Source organism: Salmo salar, chromosome 21 (assembly GCF_965601325.2).
Source record: "Salmo salar chromosome 21, fSalSal1, whole genome shotgun sequence".
NCBI classification, from domain to species: domain Eukaryota; kingdom Metazoa; phylum Chordata; class Actinopteri; order Salmoniformes; family Salmonidae; genus Salmo; species Salmo salar.
The window spans coordinates 3,551,072-3,571,013 of NC_138311.1; the positions used below are offsets into that span (position 1 = coordinate 3,551,072).

The following is a 19,942-nucleotide window of genomic DNA, read 5'->3' on the forward strand; positions in this document are numbered from 1 at the left end:
GATTAAAAAAGATTGCTCAAGTTTGATAATTTCAGTCTTTGAACAGGATTGTCATCTAAACAAAGTATTTCTATTGAAATTCCTTACATTTTCCTTGTGCTGGACATGTGGCTCTATTGTCATTTTCTGTGGTACATTTACACTGCCACTGTCTGGTCGTTCTATGAAACAGCAGCTCAGAAGAAGCGAATACTTGTAATTTCCTGTATTATAGCACCTCCCCTTGATTATTATCACATTACATGGAGCATTTTGTTTAGTGTTTTTAATTGGTTACTTTGAGGACATTAAGATAATGTTTTGTCATAACAGAAGATACTATAAACAATGTACTGTAGCTATGATACAAAACCACAACCGAAGGCCTAAGAACACATAGCCTCTAACCTTTTACTGACTTCCACCACTGTTTCCTGTTCGAGATGTAATACCGCTCAGAGATGACAGACGATTTATGCTGACTTTCCTGTTAAGCCTAAAGAAGCTATACTAAGCGACCAATGGTATGTAGACACCTGCTTGTAGAACATCTCATTCTAAAATCCTGGGCATTAATATGATATAACAGCCCCCACTTTTCTGGGAAGGCTTTCCACTAGATGTTGGAACTTCGCTTCCATTCAGCCACAAGAGCATGAGTGAGGTCGGGCACTGATGTTGGGCGATTAGGCCTGGCTTTCAGTCTGCGTTCCAATTCATCCCAAAGGTGTTTGACGGGGTTGACGTCAGGGCTCTGTGCAGGCCAGTACAATTGTTTCACACCAATCTCGACAAACAATTTCTGTATGGAACTCGCTTTCTGCACGTGGGTGCTGAAACAGGAAAGGGCCTTCCCCAAACTGTTGCCACAAAGTTGGAAGCACAGAATCGCCTAGAATGTCATTGTATGCTGTAGCTTTAAAATGTCCCATCACTGGAACTAAGGGGCCTAGCCCAAACCATGAAAAACAGCGCCAGACCATTATTCCTCCTCCACCAAACTTTACAGTTGGCACTATGCATTTGGTCAGGTAGCGTTCACCTGGCATCCGCCAAACCCAGATTCGTCCATCGGACTGCCAGATGGTAAAGCGTGATAGAACGCATTTCCACTGCTCCAGAGTCCAATGGCAGCGCGATTAACACCACTTGGCATTGCGGATGGTGATTTTAGGCTTGTGTGAGGACACAAGCCCACTTCATGAAGCTCCCGAAGAACAGTTATTGTGCTGAAGTTGCTTGCAGAGGCAGTTTGGAACTTGTTAGTGAGTGTTGCAACCTAGGAAAGATGATTTTTACGTGTAACGCGCTTCAGCACTCGGTGGACCTGTTCTGTGAGCTTGTGTGGCCTACCACTTTGCAGCTCAGGCGTTGTTGCTCCTAAACATTTCCACTTCACAATAACAGCACATACAGTTGACCCGGGGCAGCACTAGCAAGGCAGAAATTTTACGAACTGACTTGTTGGAAAGGTGGCATCCTATGACGGTGCCACGTTGAAAGTAACTGAGCTCTTCAGTAAGGCCATTCTACTGCCAATGTTTGTCTATGGAGATTGTATGGCTGTGTGCTTGATTTTATAGACCTGTCAGCAACGGGTGTGGCTGAAATAGCCCAATCCATTCATTTGAAGGGGTGTCCACATACGTTTGTATATATAGTGTATAATACACACATACTCTTACTGTCCTTTTACAGTGATCAAATTCAGTAGTTCCGCAAATGTTAGATTTTAAATGGAGATGGTTAAGATAACCAGATTGACAGAATACAAATGAGACACCTCCCTGTCTCATGTGATGTGTACCAAGGTTGTTATAGTTTTGTGTTATTTTATTTTTTAAGATTGAAGATTTTTATTTGAAATTCAGTTTAGTTTGTTAGTTTTCAGATATGATTTACTAGTTCTTATTTAATTTCAGTTTTTGTTTTAGTAATGGGGACAGAAAGTTGCCTTTGCCTGGTAGGCTAGGAGAATGTTCGTGTTTTTTGGGATGTAACTTCTTGCCACTGTGGAGCACTAATGCATAAGGTGATGGTTAGGTTGAAAGGTAGACTCAGTGAGATGACGTAGATGCAGGAAGTACACACTAGTAGTGGGTCAATTTCTGCAACAACCAGGAGCGTTGAAGCGCGAGGCTAAACTTCTCAACTGTTTTGGTCCCATAGCTATCACATTGTAGCAGCGTGAAGTGCACCCGTGTACATTCACAGATACTGTGTGACTGTTTGAGGACAAAGTATTGCATCAAGCTCATCTTAATGGGCACGTTCCTCTGCTCAGATGTTCCTGACCTGTGCCAGATCTTACAAAAACTGGATAGTCATTTTACGTATCAGCTAACCACATCATGGTGGTGTTCCTCTGCTCAGATGTTGCATGCGTCAACCAATGGTTGTGTGCCATGTCATCAACTGTGCAGTAAGGTACCAGACTGCTATACCATATGATGTGGTCAGCTGATAATTAAAACACCTATCCAGGTGTTGTAAGATCTGGAAAGCATAAGCAACATCTGAGTAGAGTAACACTAGCGACATGTTATTGCAATCTGGTGCCCGACTGCACAGTCGAAGATGTGGCAGGCAACCATTGGATGACTTATGCAACGTCTGAGCAGGGAAATCCGGCCAATATCTGTGGTGCTACTCATGGCAATGTCATCTCGCTGAGTCTACCTTTAAATACAAGTCAATTTCAATGTGACCCGCCAGATTCAGAAGCTTGAAAACCACATATGAAATAAAAGTTTGAAAACCCCATTAGATTTTTTCCCAAAATGTAGAAAAACATATATACTGTAAATAAACTGATCGTAATTCCCAGTATAGTTTGACTTTTTCAAACGGGTTTGTTAATTATTTTATTTCACTTTAATATTTTTTTTTTTATGATTCGTTTTTATTTTAGTTTCAGTTTTAGCTTACTCTAGTAACCTTGATGTGTACATTTGCTGTATAGTAGTCTCAGGGTAATTCAATTAGTCTTGACTATTCCGAGATGTTTATGGAAAAACAATGCTCCCATACAGTGAGTGTGAATTCAAATCCGTTTTTTAATGAGTTGAACACGAAGCCCACAGCGAACACACACACAAGGATTTATAGAAATGTTATAAGTAAATCTATGGCCTACTTCTTAGAAGAAACACACAAAACATGCATGATTCTTGCGTTTCTCACATACACTGTATATGTGACAACATGTAAGTAAAACAATTACGGTTCTTATATTATGCCTTTGCATGAATGTGGACTACTTCTTAGATGACTTACATGTTTTAGGTGTACCCATATATGAATCATTATATGATATAGATATATATTCACATAGATCGTTATCATATGGGTCAATTTAGTTAGGTTTGACACACCATGCCAAGTGTGTGTAAGTCATTTGGATGCTGCTGATCTCACTTTCCATTTTGGGAAGAGTACATTTACATTTTACATTTACGTCATTTAGCAGACGCTCTTATCCAGAGCGACTTACAAATTGGTGCATTCACCTTATGATATCCAGTGGAACAACCACTTTACAATAGTACAGCTATATCTTTTTTTGGGGGGGGGGTTTAGAAGGATTACTATATCCTATCCCAGGTATTCCTTAAAGAGGTGGGGTTTCAGGTGACTACGGAAGGTGGTGATTGACTCCGCTGTCCTGGCGTCGTGAGGGAGCTTGTTCCACCATTGGGGTGCCAGAGCAGCGAACAGTTTTGACTGGGCTGAGCAGGAACTGTGCTTCCGCAGCGGTAGGGGGGCCAGCAGGCCAGATGTGGATGAACGCAGTGCCCTTGTTTGGGTGTAGGGCCTGATCAGAGCCTGAAGGTACGGAGGTGCCGTTCCCCTCACAGCTCCGTAGGCAAGCACCGTGGTCTTGTAGCAGATGCGAGTAGTCCTTGGCAGGTGAGTTTATGTATCTGGCCTGTACCCAGTCTTTTGCCGTGACCCTTAACCCCCCTTCCAACCCACAATTTCAAATGTAAATTGGGATTAAGTTACTGAATCACCAGTCTGAACACACCTGAACACACCTGTATACTTTACTCAATGTTAGAACACTCTGCCAGAAGTGGAGGCTCCTCAGAGGAGGAAGGGAAGGACCATCCTCCTCAACAAATTTCATGAAAATAAAAATAAGTGAAACATTAAAAAGTTTTCCTTTTTAGATAAAACTATACAAAATATATTCACGTCACCAAATAATTTATTAAAACACACTGTTTTGCAAAGGTCTACAGTAGCCTCAACAGCACTCTCTGGGGTAGCACCATGGTGTAGCCAGAAGACAGCTAGTTTCCGTCCTCCTCTGGGTACATTGACTTCAATACAAAACCTAGGAGGCTCACCCCCTTCCATAGACTTACACAGTAATTATGACAACTTCCGGAGTACTGCCTCCAACCTATCAGAGCTCTTGCAGCATGAACTGACATGTTGTTCACCCAATCAAAGGATCAGTGAATGAATCTAGTACTAAAAGCATAAGCTACATCCAGCTAGCACTGCAGTGCATACTATGTGGTGAGTAGTTGACTCAAAGAGAAAGACAATAGTTTAACAATTTTGAACACATTCATTTCTTTAAAAGCAAGTTTGCTGACTGTACACCGTACTGCATGATTGTAGCGGGTTTACTAACATGTTAGATGTAGTAGCTATGTTGACTATAATGTTAGCTAATATGGTGACAACGATGTAGGCTGTGCATAGCGGTTATCGGTTATGATATGACATTTTGGCTTGGGAAGGTTTTTTCGCCTGGTCACAGACAGCTGATGTGTTGTGTTGTGCTCATGCTGTTTGTATGTGGCTGCTGTGAAGTGAACTGTGTTTGCGTGCGATCAGGGGTGTATTCCTTCCGCCGATTCTGTAGAAAAACATTTCTTAAACAGAAGCAAACGGAACAGAATGGGGAAAAACATACCTGCATATGTCCAATAGAAACTTTTGTTTGCAACTGTTGGACTAATGATTACACCATAGGTCAGCTAGATGTGGGCAAGAGTGTGCAAGATGGTATTGAATGTGTCACTGTCTGCCACCTTGATAACTCAAATTTTTCTCTCGACCTGTGTTCCTAGGTTGTAAACTTTCATTCATAAGCTAGGCTGTACCAACCTCATGATAGGAAAATGTGAGTATCATGTAGTAGCCTAAACCGATCAATGTTAGATTGAGCTGGGTGTATGGAATATGAATGACAATCATCCAATATGCTGTAATAGAAATAAAGCCATTCTCATAAAAAAATGTATTGTCCTCCCTCATAATAAATGTCACCGACTGTCACTGTCGGCCAGGTATGCATATGTAAAGTCCCTGGGTCACCTTCTTTTGCACAGTTGAGTTTGGTTTCCACCTTCAGATCATGGCGCTGGTCAAGTTACTGAGCGACCTCACACTCCCAGTGTGTGTGCGTCTGCTCTTCCTCCGTACGCTACGCAGGTAGTTCCTGTACAGAATCACACTGATTACTCTATCTTGGAACTGCTTGGAGACAATGTAGTAAAGAATAATGTCCAGAACTGTACTCAGGTTCATCAGGAATGTCGTAAAGGCCCCCCACGTGCTGTAGGCCGAACCATCCCCACCTTCCAGTAACAGAACCACCAAACAAACGTGGAAGGGCACAAAACACACCAGCACCTGGACGATGAGCGTGATGATGATCCTGATGGACTTCTGCTTGACCTTGGGCTTGAGCTTGGAAGTCCGTCCGTGGACGAGATTATCCACGATGACCACATAGCAACCAATCATGATACTGATAGGCACCAGGAAGAAGAAGGCCAGGCGTGTGAAGTGGACGGGGTTGTCCGTTCGCAGGTGGATGATGTCACGCATCTTGATGCAGGTGGTGAAGTTGGAGGAGCGATCCGGGTCATGGTCTGGGAAGAGCAAGGGGACAGTGCTACCCAGGGTCATGATCCACACCCCGATGCATGCTACCAGGGCTTTGGGGATGTTCTTGAGCTCCTTGCTGTGTTTGGGCTGGATGATGGCCACGTAGCGGTCAGTGCTGATCAGGGCGAAGAGCCATAGGGCCATGCAGGGGTAGAAGACAGTCAGAGCCGCGCTGACCCGACAGAAGATGTCTCCGAACGGCCAGTAGTCCTGGCCGTAGTAAACCATCCGGAAGGGGAGAAGGATGATAAAGACGAGATCCACTATGGCCACGTTGATCATGTAGACCGAGACGGAGTTCCTCCTCTTGGTGGTCAAGGCAAATACCCATAATGCGGTGACGTTGACCACTATGCCGATGGTGAAGATGACACAGTAGAAGACCAGGCCTGCGATGCGGTATTCTGTAGGGACCTGTTCCACTGAGCGGGCTGAGCTGTACTCCATGGTTATATTAGATGTGTTCAGGTCCACTACTGTAGATAAGTTCTGATCCACTCCCATGATGGATCTAACTATCTTGTGAAATGGTACTGCTGAAAAAGAGCACATGATAAGTAAATGGATGAACATTAACACATACAGATTTTGTAGTTTTATTTAACAACTAGGACCCAAATAGAAGACAGGAAAGGTTGGGATTCAGAAGGGCAGTGGGTCGGATTCAAACCCTTGGTAATTCTGGTATGCATGTGCCATGCTCTATGGCACAAACGACTAGACCACATAAGTCACATGATCAAATAAATGTGGCAATAATTGTATGATATGTCTGCTGACTTATTGAAATTAACACATGAAATATTTAGCCAATTGGTTCATGTATGTAAAGAAACAAAAATAAGAGATCAGAGCAGTCAAAATACAAGGGTTGTTTACAGGATGCACCTTGAAAGGTGGAATTATTAATGTGTGTCTGTTATTCACAGTCTGTGCTGTTAGGTCATTTGAATGTGTCTTTAAAATAGCTGGGTCATTCCAGGAATAGAGTTCCTTTTCATGTCCCTCAGACATTGTGTGTAAATTTTGATAAAACACTCAAACAGTTGGATAACATACACCTTCACTCTAACAAAACTATTCCCATGTAAAAAAAATCCAATAACAGTGTGTTTTCATAAAAATAAACATTTGTTTTCTCAAAAAATACCCATTTTGGAATGTCCCACATCATGTTTTACCAACTTCTGGGAAGATTTTAACCCAGTTTTCATCATTATTTTGTTTCTTTGGGAAAGTAACTTATAAGGATGTATTTAATGTGATTAGTTATTCATTTATATTTGTCGTTTTAATATGGTAAAACCATTCCTTAATTTTCTTCTTCAAAAGAGCATTGAATAGGCCTGGTCAAACCATAGTGTTAAAGCAGGTGAGCTGGTTGTAGTCAGGGCCAGAGTACTGCATTTGGTGCCCCGGGGCACCGGTTGAACCGGTTGAAACCAGTTGAAATCGTCAACCCTGTTACAGCCAACCCTGTCACTTTTATAGTCATTTTTCTTAATTGAACCTCTTGAGATGGGAAAACATTTTGTTATGAAGTTGAACATGTGCTCTTTATGGCAAAATGTTAAAATTTGTTGAAATAAATAGTTATTTTTTACAAAATTGCACTACCATAAAAGGCACTCTATTTGTAGAATGGCCCAGCTGTGCACCTGCAGTATCAACAGTAGATGAAGGTGACAATTTTAGTGTACAATTGTCTTACTGTAATCATGTGTATATGTCTTACAGTAACAGATACAGAGCATAGAGACAGACATCCATGTGACATTGAGCCCTGTTCCCTTTTAACAAGCTTACGAGAGAAAGGAAATCAGGGTATTGAATCAGAGCAGAAAAGGAGAAGAGAGTACAAGAGATAAAGAAGTGAAAGTACAGTACTTGATGGGAGTCGTTTGATTATCTTGACTGGAAAACCCTTGGTGACCATTTACTGTAAATGGGTTAGGAACCCTCTCTCACTTTAAGAGATTATCCAGGACTTTCGTATACTTTTTAGCCAGTAGTTTTGAAAGTAGATAGATTATGCATGTATAAACTACACATAGAAACATACAGCCCAAAGCGGGAGGTTTTAGAAAATACTAAGGCCTAGATTCAACCAGATCAAGCGTTAACCGGCAATTGTAGACACCCGCATAGCAGATGTTTTGGCATGTCGGTGGTGGAACTGCATTGAAGCCGTCAGATCGGTGTGTAGCTGCTCTTGCGCGTTGTTACAAAGTCACACCCGCCCCACTTGCTTTTTCAAGTTCCGAGCAAGAAAGTGTAGGCTATATAGAAATAATTAGACCCAAATTGAAAAATCATTCAACAAAATAATGTGGATTTCTATCATCCCAATCAAGGTGTAGATTACATCTCACATTCCATTATTCGAACTTGTAAACATAGGCTGCATAGGATTTCTGTTAATGTGACTCCGCTTTAGGTATAATGCATGGAGCCACTTGTGGATTTGACAGCTCTGACACAGTTCTGCTAAAACAACTACTATGCAGATGTTGGCTAAAGCAAATCTGATTTGAATAGAACCCTAATTATTTGCCAAACTCCAGAGCATGTCTTTAACTTCCCTTTGAGTTTAAAGATAGATCTGTAAATTGAGCTGATGTCGAGACTAAATAGCTTAGTAGAACTGGTCTGCAGGCCCAAAAGTCTGATTAATATGACAATAATCATATCATATTATAGCATGTTATATTATTCAACTGTAATTATACTTTTATGTATCAAGATTTCACTCAGTGTGGTTTAATCTGAGACAACAGACAAAATCGAGAAACAGATGCTTCTCCCTATAATCGCATGTGTGTTTGATCAACCAATACGTTCTGTTTATCTATTTAAAACATACCCAAAAAGTACCATTTAATCTCAAAACTAAATGTAGTACATTCCTTCAGAAGAGATTAGCTAGATCGAGCTCAGTAAAAGGGCAGCTACTTACCTCATTTATTTGCATCATGTCCTCTCTCTCTCTCAGCATTCTACCAAAGAGGCCTCACAAGCACTTCAAGGCACTTGTGAAACGATGAGGCATGCAGCCATATCTCTCTCTCTCTTTCTGTCTCTCTCTCTCACAGTGTTTAGCTCAACATACAAAGGGGAAGTGAAAACAGTGCTATTTCAGAAGTACCATTTTATTGGCTACTACAGTGCAACAGTGTAAAACCCCCTTCACTTCCTGTGTTGTATTGTTTTCACTGTTGATATACACTCTTAGAAAAAAGTGTTCCAAAAGTTTTTTTTTCAGCTGTCCCCATAGGAGAACCCTTTGAAGAACCCTTTTTGGTTCTAGGTGGAACCATTTTTGGTTCCAGGTAGAACTATTTTGTGGAAAGGGTTTTACATGGAACTCAAAAGGGTTCTACCTGGAATCAAAAAGGTTTCTTCAAAGTGTTCTCCTATGGGGACAGCTGAAGAACCGTTTTAGGTTCTAGATAGCACCTTTTTTTTTAAAGAGTATAGTAGTTAGCTAAGAAAGTGATACGCACTGCCCAAACTTTAGTTTACTGGTGCTGGACAAAAAGTATACTTAGATACAGAGATTATATTCCCGCACATTATTGCTGTGTGTGCGGCCTCTCTTTTCTTTATCAGGGAACTCAAGAAAGATCTACAGCTTCAATCTGCAATTGGACACCCTTAAAGAAAATGATGTGCGATTAGAAGTGGGTAGTGCTTTTTGGCAGGCGGAGAAGATGGCAGAGTTAGGGAGAGTTATTGATTGGAAAAGTGGGGTCTGTCACAGCGCATTAGCTCTTGGGGGAGTAATCCGCAGCAGATTGCCACCAGAAGCATATGCTGCCGGAGAGAAGTAATTAAAAACAGGATGCTGAGGTACTCGCCATATAAACAGGAAATAAGAACGGGTGTTAATACACTTTACGCTGATGCCGGGAGATGGTTTTTACAGAGCCACAGCTTTTTAATGGATGCAAACTGTCTGCGCACCTGGAGTGAGATTCCTCAAGGTCAAGGATGGACTGGGACACGAAAACATAGCAGGGGATGTTGTTGTGTGTGTGTGTGTGTGTGTGTGTGTGTGTGTGTGTGTGTGTGTGTGTGTGTGTGTGTGTGTGTGTGTGTGTGTGTGTGTGTGTGTGTGTGTGTGTGTGTGTGTGTGTGTGAAAATAAGATTTTTATGATCAAGCTTTAGTGGATTACAAAGTGGACACAGCAAATCACAAGTCTTGAGGGTCATAAGGGCTAACTTGTTCTCTCCATGCAGACTCATCTTTTCCATTATCATCATAGATCATCTCCGCCACTGAGGATTTGAGACACAATGGAGAGAAGCATCTGTAACACTTTCCCACACTATGTGACGTTTCCTACACTCAAGAAAACTATGCTGCACCATGTGGCTGCTGAACCATGTGGCTGCTGCACCATGTGGCTGCTGCACCATGTGGCTGCTGCACCATGTGGCTGCTGCACCATGTGGCTGCTGAACCATGTGACTGCTGCACCATGTGGCTGCTGCACCATGTGGCTGCTGAACCCCATTTCTATGATCTCCTCAAAGATGAAATGTGTTGCATGTTTTGTTATGATGAGTCGGTTAGTTTGTGAGCTGATTAGTGTGTTGTACTGATATTAATCATGTCAGGGTGTCATCTCAATCCAGAGTAGGGACAATGTGATACTCCTCTATGCATTAAGGGAGGATTAGAATGCCTAAACATAGTGAATACAGTCATATACTGTAAACCATATCAATGAGTTAGTTGATATATACATCTGTCTATGCCAGATGGTGTGTTGTGTTCTTAGTAATATGTTGCTGTGACAACAGTATGTGTGATGTCTTCCTGTGACAGCCATCATGTGGTTGGCATCATGTCTGTGTTTCTGTCAGCACTTCTTTAGGTTGGAGTCAGACTCATTACTTATCTGTTCAATCACCTGCTATAGGCGTATTCCTATGGAGCCCAGCACTATGGAATTATATTAGAGAATTCAATTATTCTGATTTTTAATACAAATTCAAAATAATTCAGATTAAATTTGTGGTGGCACTAATATCACTCCATACAGCACCCTCAGAAAACAACAATTTAGGTTAGTCTAGCAGGTGTAAATGTTTTGGTGGACAGACAAATGTAGGCCTATGTGGGTTGATCATTCCAAACTAATTAAACTTTCTTAGGCATGTCCCCAGGCTAATTTAGAAATGACTTTACAAACAAGCATCCAGTAAATAAAGGACACAATCGTGCTATATAACAATCAATCTACATTTGCAATCTACTTTACAAGTTCATTTTCTACTGTATTCTATGTAACACTGCCCTCTTGGGGCTCAGCAAAGTTACTGCGTTGTGTTGTGCAAGCGTTGTGGGCCTAAAGTGAAGTCAGGTCAACATTACCAATGTGGACGGATATTCATTGTATCTTTCTGAGAAATAACACATGACCTTGAACACCATGGGATAATTTATTTATATTTCTTAATTATTTAAAATAACATGGTTTGATAGCCACATTACAACAATCACATTAATCAAAAACAGAGGGAAACCTTCATTGTGAACATACTAATTCATACATTTGAACATCTTCGTAAAAAATGTCATTGATCCTGATTCAATTAATTGAGGGACATGGTTACATTTAGTACATGGTGTTGAAATATTTTACATTTGTCAATAATCACAAGGTTATTTTGAAGAATAATTCATTAAGTGTATATACAAAAAGTACAATCAACATTGTTTATAATCTTCATTCCTCAGCATTGTAATGTTCCAAACCTTTCTATTCTTTGGTCAGAGTCTCTGAAACCATTAAGTAATATTCAGCTGTCCATTTCAAGACATCTTTTCATGCGAGTGGCCATGCTGTTTAATAATGTTCTTATGTGTTTATGTGTTTCTGCTTTTGATCAACTTATCAATATATAGGCAAGCACTTTGTTGGATGCAGAAACAGTCTGCTACCTGGGCTGTCCTAGATCAGTGGCTCTATTTCCAGAGGGTGTGAGATGCCTCTTTAAACTTGTAATCAGTTATACATTTATAGTTCTCCTCAGAGATCCTCTGGCAATTTGCTGGTTTCTGGCTCACTGTTGTAACTGATTGTTGGCTGCTGAACTGTTGGTCATTAGCTCATCATTCTCACTGGTCGTTGACTGGTCATTGGCTCACCGGTCTGTTGGCTGATCGTTGGCTCACCGGTCTGATTGATGGTTGTTGGCTCTTCAATCTGTTGACTGGTCATTGGCTCACCGGTCTGTTGGTTGATCATTGGCTCACCGGTCTGATTGATGGTTGTTGGCTCTCCAATCTGTTGACCGGTCATTGGCTCACCGGTCTGTTGGTTGATCGTTGGCTCACCGGTCTGATTGATGGTTGTTGGCTCTCCAATCTGTTGACCGGTCATTGGCTCACCGGTCTGTTGGTTGATCGTTGGCTCACCGGTCTGATTGATGGTTGTTGGCTCTCCAATCTGTTAGTTGGTCTTTGGCTCACTAGTCTGTTGGTTGGTCGTCGGCTCACTTTTCACCATTCTCTCACTCTTTGTGTCTGGTGCTGTTGAGGTGGATCTTATTACCATCGCTGATGTCTCTGGACAACCCCTCGGGCAATGTCCGTGCTGCGCTAGAGAAGGACACGCTCACCTGCCTCTTCAGGATTTTCAGCACCTTCGTCTTGTAACCCTTACAGGCAAAGAAGTAGATAAACGGATCCAGGCAGGAGTTGAGGTTCATCAGACACACAGTGAAGTGTAAGGAGATCTGGAAGGCTGTGAGTTCAGCACAGTCTGGTGTGTAGATCAGTTTTCGAATCATGTATTGGAGGAGGTCGATGTGATAGGGGCTGAAACAGACCACAAACACCAGGGAGACGCAGCAGATCACCCCGATGGCTTTTTGGCTGCGCCCCGACTTGTCCGTCAGCTGATTGGCCTTGGCGGCGAGGCGGAGTTTACAGCACAGTATGGAGTAGCACACCAGGATGGTCACCACGGGGACTCCGTAGCCTAGGAATACGGCGCCAATCAGGATATAGGAGATGTTAGGCACCGGTTCGAAGTTGGGATACTCCATACAGGTGATGAAGCCATCAGGTTCCTCGTTAGTCATGGGCATGGAGAGGAGGGGCAGAGTTTGCATTAAGACCAGCAACCACACCCCGACGCAAATGTACCGGACATTGGAGACCTTACGGAAGCGTGCGAATCGCAGCGGCAAGACGACAGCAATGAACCGGTCCACACTGAGGCAGGTCATGAAGTTGACCCCGGCGTAAGTATTGATGTAGAAGATCAGCCCCACGATCTTACACAGGGTCTCCCCCAGGGGCCAGTGGAAGCCCAGGGCGTAGTAGATTATCCGTAACGGTAGTGACAGTGTGAACAGGATGTCGGAGATGACCAGGTTGGCAGAGTAGAGCGTGGTGGAGTTAATCTTCTTCACGTTGGGGCGGATGATGTGGAAGGCCAGGGCGTTGCCCAGCAGCCCCACGAAGAAGACAATGCAGTAGAAGAGGGGCATGAGGACTCGGGCGTACCCCCGGTGGTTGTACAGGGTAATGCAGGTGTCTGAGTCGTTAAGGGTGGGGGTTGGATGGCTGGAGGTTGGAGGCTGGTTGAAGGTCCTCATCACCTGCATCTTGGAGCCAGTGGACAGGGAATCTAGCTATATCTGTAGAAATAAGAAAAATGCAGCTTTGTCAATGCCAAAATGTTCATGTTTGCAGTTAGTAGTACACATCACTATATACTGAATGGATGTGGATGTACACTGAGTGTACAAATCATTAAGAACAACTGTACTTTCCATGAAATAGACTGACAAGGTGAATCCAGGTGAAAGCTACAATCACATATTGATAAATCCACACAGGTTAAAGAAGAATTTTTAAGCTTTGAGACAATTGAGACATGGATTGTGTATGTGTGCCATTCAGAGGGTGAGTGGGGAAGACAAAATATTTAAGTGCCTTTGAACGGGGTATGGGAGTAGGTGCCAGGTGTACCGGTTTCTTTTAACGAACTGCAGCGCTGCTTGGTCTTTCACGCTCAACAATTTCCAGTTTGTATCAAGAATGGTCCACCACCCAAACGACTTCCAGCCAACTTGACACAACTGCACAAGCATTGGAGTCAACATGGACCAGCATCCCAGTGGAACGCTTTCAACACCTTTTAGAGTCAATGCCCTAATAAATTGAAGCTGTTCTGAGGGTAAAAGGGGGAGAGGGTGCAACTCAAAATTAGGAAGGTGTTCATAATGTTTTGTGCACATAAAGTACATGCTAAATGACCCATTCCACTGCACACACCTGCGGTGGTCACATCACAGGAAAATATTTGTGTTGAAATGCAGACTAAGAAGTCTACATCCCTACAGGGCAATTATACACTGGGAAGTCTGTATCCCTACACTCTACGGGCACTTTCACATATCCTGGACCCTGCCCAGGCTGTGGGTCCAAGATCCAGGACCAGGGTACCAGGTATTGTGACGCGGCAACACCCTTTGCTGATGTTCGCATGCAAAAACGTTAACATACAAAGTTGCAACATACAAAGTTTGTTATTTTCCGTTGGTCATTAAACTTTTGTTAGCCAGCTAACATTAGCTTGACATACGATTAACTAACTTAATTAGCTTAATTAGCTACAACAAAATGAGATCAAATAAGGGCAAAGGGGTGACATGAACTTTCTGTGAAACTGATACCTTATTGGAGATCTGGGAAATTGGTGGAATTGACAAACACCCACAAAATACAGTCGTTTATGGGAATATTTTTGAACGTAAGGGGACAAAAGGCTATTTAACCTTTTACTGCAGGGGGCTAAATCTGTGTCACAAACATTGTTTCTTGGTAGTCTTAAAACAGATATAGAGTTGAGATTGCATCCCAATATTACACTTTATGTGCATTCTGAAAGTATTCAGACCCCTTGACTTTTCCTCATTTTGTCACGTTACAGCCTTATTCTAACATGGATTTCATTGTTTATTTTCCTCTTCAATCTACACACAATACCCCATAATGACAAAGAAAAAACTGAAATATGACATTTACATAAGTATTCAGACCCTTTACTCAGTACTTTGTTGAAGCACCTTTGGCAGTGATTACAGTCTCGAGTCTTCTTGGATATGACGCTATAAGCTTGGCACACCTGTATTTGCGGAGTTCCCCATTCTTCTCTGCAGATATTCTCAAGCTCTGTCAGGTTGGATGAGGAGTGTCACTGCACAGATATTTTCAGGTCTCTCCAGAGATGTTCGATTGGGTTCAAGTTCAGGCTCTGGCTGGGCCACTCAAGGACATTGAGAGACTTGTCCCGAAGCCACTCCTGCATTGTCTTGAGCGTGTGCTTAAGGTTGTTGTCCTGTTGGAAGGTGAACCTTCACCCCAGTCAGAGGTCCTGAGCGCTCTGGAGCAGGTTTTCATCAAGGATCTCTCTGTACTTTGCTCTGTTCATCTTTCCCTCGATCCTGTCTAGTCTCCCAGTCCCTGCCATTGAAAAAGATCCCCACAGCATGATGCTGCCACCCCCATGCTTTACCGTAGAGATGGTGCCAGGTGCTCCCTTCCAGTTGCATTGCTGGGAATTCTTTGTTGTTGTACTTCGTCCTCCTCAAAAGACTTATTATAAATTTCACAAAAATTATGCAGCACACAGAATGCCGTAATTAATCTGTTCATTATGTCAATGTGAGAGTCATTGCGTTTAAGCAAACACCTCCATCTTCCCTTCAGTCGACCAAAAGCCCTCTCTAAAGTCATGTGAGAACAACTGATCCTCTCATTAAAGTTGATCTACACAGGTGTGATTGCTCTCTGAGTAGGGCTTGGAAGAAGTGGGTATGCGGCATCTCCTAATACTACAAGTGGCACTTTCGCACCATGAAAGGTCTCAGTCCATCTTTGGAGTAGTCTGCCCTCCTGACCCTTGGTAAACAGTGCTGAGTTGGCCAGCATACGGGCATCATGTACTGTGCCTACCCAACCAATGTGGATGTGCGAAAAAGTTAATTTGTGATCTACAACCCCTTGTAGGACCAAGAGTAAAACCTCTATCTGTTATAAAAGTCCCACTTGTCTTGTGGTGGTGCTATGATGGGTATATGTGTCATCGATTGCTCCACAGCATTGACGTAATCCTGGTTGATGGTCCAGGAATCTGTTACTATTTCTCTGAACTCAGCCTCGGTTGGTGTCTTGATATGAAGGTGTAACATTTTCTCCTGGATGAGACTGGCAATTTGATTAGTGACTGTACATGCAGTTGACAAACCTACACCGAACAATAACGAGATTGTTCGGTACTCTACATTAGTGGCAAGCCCCCACAGATAAATGGCAACAGGCTGCTCCACAGACAGTGCTTTCCTGTAATGACACTGTTGCTGGACAAGAGCAGAATGAAGAATATCACATAGACTGAGGAATGTTGTCTTCCTCATCCTAAAGTTCGCTCTCCACTCTGTCAGCCCAGCCTTCAAATGCAGTCATCCACCACTGTGCCTCCCTTGGAACAGCCCATATACTCCAGTGGAGGCTGGTGGGAGGAGATATAGGAAGACGGGCTCATTGTAATGGCTGGAATGGAATCAATGGAACACTCAAACATGGTTTCCATATTTTACATTTACATGTTAGTCATTTAGTAGACGCTTTTATCCAGAGCAACTTACAGTGCATACTTTTTTCGTACATATATTTCATGTGTTATTCTTTTGTAATTATAATTTTTTAAATGGAATATTAAAACATACTATCTATCTGCAGTGAAGCCGATCAACATTTACATTACATTCAGACAACTAACCATCTCCTGTCCACAGGAGCAACCAGGGTCAAGCACCCCGCCCAAGGGCATGTCGACAGATCTCCCACCAAGTCAAAACGGGGACTCGAACCAGCGAACTGTCGGCCACCGCGTTTGATACCATTCCATTTATTCCATTCTGGCCATTACAATGAGCCGGCGTCCTATTGCTCCTCCCACCAGCCTCCATTGATATGCTCTTGGTTAAAGAGAATTACACTGTTTAGGCTTACTACTACGAAATTGTAAACAGGAATGGTAGACTACAATATAACAATTCTAGCCAAGATAGATCTGACAGACCATAATGATAGATCTGATGTAGACTTATTTGAAAACAGAATATAATTTTTTTATTAAATCATATATGCCTGCCATCATGTGTCATTTTGGCTAGTGTTCTTCATAGATATTAGATTGCTGGTGCCACATATCAGACAACATTGTAACTGCCCTTGTGGGTAAATTTTTGTGACTGTTTTTATGGCTATATAGGCAACAAGTTGGAGAGAAATAGCCAGGCATCGTTTTACTCACCTTGTTGCAGGTTTTTGGATGAGAATGCTGAGAAACATATTCAACCTCAACTCTTGATTCATCCGTAAAAACCGTTGGCCTCAGAGTTGTTGTGTGAGCCTCCTGTCTTGGTTAAAGCAGATAGGGGGGAATTCCAACCCGAGTGAAGCATACGAAATGTAACGTAATTTCCTTTTTATGCACCTTTCTCTCTACACATATTCTGACCTTGAACTTTAACATGAGAATAACATGCTATTCGTTTTGGGTGGACATCAAAGAAATGAATGTGTGGTGGAAGTGTGTCTACAGATTCTGACCGTGACTTAATTCCCTCATAATTCCACCACCTTTACACGCGATTAAATTATGAATAGTTGAGCAACCTGTCGGATCCAAGTGGAAAAACGGATAGAAATAACACCATTCTCCATGCACTATAATTTACAAATTGATAAGCTCTATTAATAAGAGCTCAGTATATGAGTGAGCCGTTTGGATAACGGGGTTGTAGATATAAATTACAAATGTTTTATATTTATTTTACTGTATGATCGCTGTTGTGATGGAGTGAGAGGGTGGGTGTGTGATGGTCGGTATATTCCTGCTCGTTGGCTAGATCTGCTGGCCAGGAAGGGTAAGAGCCTAGTTACACACCTGAATATAATTCGGTTGGAGGTTGGGTGGTAGCTGTTAATCCTGGCTTTGGCCAGATCTGTTTTTGGTCTGGAGCAGCAAGAGCTGACCTGCAGAGCCCTCCAGCACGGAGAGGGATATCCAACCCAACGGGACAGGAACCTACCAGGCGTTACTCGGCCATATACCTGACCCCGGTAAAGACAGGCCTAGGCCAGATCTGTTTATGGTCTGGAGCAGCAAGCCTTTACTGACCCCCCAGTGTTACACTGGAGACAATTGTGAAACCAGTCTCATGGCAGAAAACTGAAGCATATCAACACATCACCTTTTCCACAGTGAAGTTTTTAATAAACTATGTTTCCTGACTCATTAACACAAGGCCAAATCCAAGGGCTCAGGCCTGTATTTCATTGTGAACTGTAATTACAACTTTCACACAAGTTTTTTTTTCTCTGTAATATATATATATATATATATATATATATATATATATTTAAATATATATATATATATATTTAAATATTTGCAGAAGTGCTATAGCCTTTTGTCTGGAGTAAGAACATGGTAACAGCATTAGAGTAAGGTGTTATAAAAGGTGCTATCTAGAATCTTAAAGGTTTTTCAGCTGTCCACATAGGAGAACCTTTTGAAGAAGCATTTTTGGTTCCAGGTAGAATCTTTTTTGTTCCAGGTGGAACCATTTTGGGTTCCATGTAGAACCCTTTCCACAGAGGGTTCTACATGGAACCCAAAATAGTTATACCTGGAACCAAAAAGGGTTCTACCTGAAACCAAAAAGGGTTCTCCTATGGGGACAGCTGGAGAACCCTTCTGGAACCCTTTTTTTTGTGTAGAATGAGTCATTTAAGCATTAAGGACCCCAACCTCTTAACTACTAGATATTTGAGCTACAGTGTGAAACATTTAATTATATAGCTTCAGTATCAGTGAGCCACCTGCTTACATTTTTATTTATATATTACTAAGTTCTAAATTGGCCTGGTACACCAGCAAGGTCTCAAGCGTGTGCCCTTGGTTATGAGCTTCCTAAGTTGTTTTGATGACGTGAACCTAATCATGATTAATCAATTGTACATTGAACGTGAGAACAAAATATTGTTAGCCATAGTTTACAGTCCTCAATACTGCAACCTTTGTTTTGGAACAATTTTGGGGTTTAGAATTTCGCTTCCCAATACTTTCCCAATTCTACCTAAATGTCAAGTCAAATAAATGCTTTACTTGAAATAATGAATACACAATCAACAATTGAAGAAACCAAAACACAAATGTGCACTTACCAAAACCAGCTGTATTATTGCATACTTCCAAAGTGTCAGAGTAAAGCAGGATAGTTCCTCCTTGGCGCGAGACAATTGTCCTCTCAGAGTTCAGCAGAGACCACGTTCCCCCAGGGTTTTAGAGCAGAGTGACACAGTGACAAATAGAGAACTATGTTTGAGGGGCGGGCAGGCTCTCGTAACCATAGTGACATTATAATATTTTGTGTTGCTGTTATGTTCTTGTGTTTGTGGATCTCTCTCTCTCTCTCTCTCTCTCTCTCTCTCTCTCTCCTGCTTTCTCTCCCTCCACCCCCCATGCCTCTGTTTCTCTCTCCCTTTCTTGGTTAGTGAAACTGTCACTTGTTGATGCCCACAAAGCTCAAGCTATTGCATATCTACACGGTCATTTTTTAACATTATTTTGAATATTGTACAGAATATAGACAGGGAACTTAATCTCAGATTTAGTTTAGTAATTTACTACTTTTGTTAACCATCTCTTTTAGAATAACAAACAGATTGCCCATATGTTAATAATTATGAATTAATGGTGAATGTCAATTTAGCTACATATGATAGATAACTGATCAATAAGTGTTCAATGTTGCTATACGCTCGCCCTCAAAATCATTAGGTGTTTCTTTTGTTCATACACTGCCGTCAAAGTATTCACACCCCTTGCCTTTTTCAACATTCTGTTGCTTTACAAAGTGGAAATAAAATGGATTTAATTGTAATTTATTTCTCAGCGATCTACACAAAATACTCTAATGTCAAAGTAGGATCATTTTTTAAATATTTGTTTTAAA

At 41.9% G+C, this 19,942-nt stretch overlaps 2 protein-coding genes across 3 annotated transcripts; both read right to left on the bottom strand.

Annotated features, from left to right (window-relative positions):
- Positions 1 to 3,017: 3,017 nt before the first annotated feature.
- On the bottom strand, positions 3,018 to 9,016 carry gpr18 (G protein-coupled receptor 18). 2 transcript variants are annotated; one of them, XM_014163774.3, is made up of 2 exons: positions 8,846 to 9,016; positions 3,018 to 6,422 (listed from the first exon to the last, which is right to left on the bottom strand). In XM_014163774.3, the coding sequence occupies exon 2, from the start codon at positions 6,391 to 6,393 to the stop codon at positions 5,347 to 5,349; it is 1,047 nt and encodes a 348-aa protein (XP_014019249.1). In that variant the 5' UTR covers positions 6,394 to 6,422; positions 8,846 to 9,016; the 3' UTR covers positions 3,018 to 5,346. The 2 variants fall into 2 exon arrangements, with proteins under 2 accessions (XP_014019249.1, NP_001133894.1); NM_001140422.1 differs by having other exon boundaries at positions 4,172 to 6,425; positions 8,846 to 8,876.
- Positions 9,017 to 11,325: 2,309 nt separating this feature from the next.
- gpr183a (G protein-coupled receptor 183a) lies at positions 11,326 to 19,266 on the bottom strand. The gene is given in 2 exon segments (NM_001140225.1): positions 11,326 to 13,546; positions 19,152 to 19,266. A coding segment is annotated over 1 exon segment (1,101 nt). The 5' UTR covers positions 13,514 to 13,546; positions 19,152 to 19,266; the 3' UTR covers positions 11,326 to 12,412.
- Positions 19,267 to 19,942: the final 676 nt, after the last annotated feature.

Bases quoted from the DNA above. Each gene is read 5' to 3' on its own strand.
- gpr18 (XM_014163774.3), bottom strand. From the start codon at position 6,393: ATGGGAGTGGATCAGAACTTATCTACAGTAGTGGACCTGAACACATCT.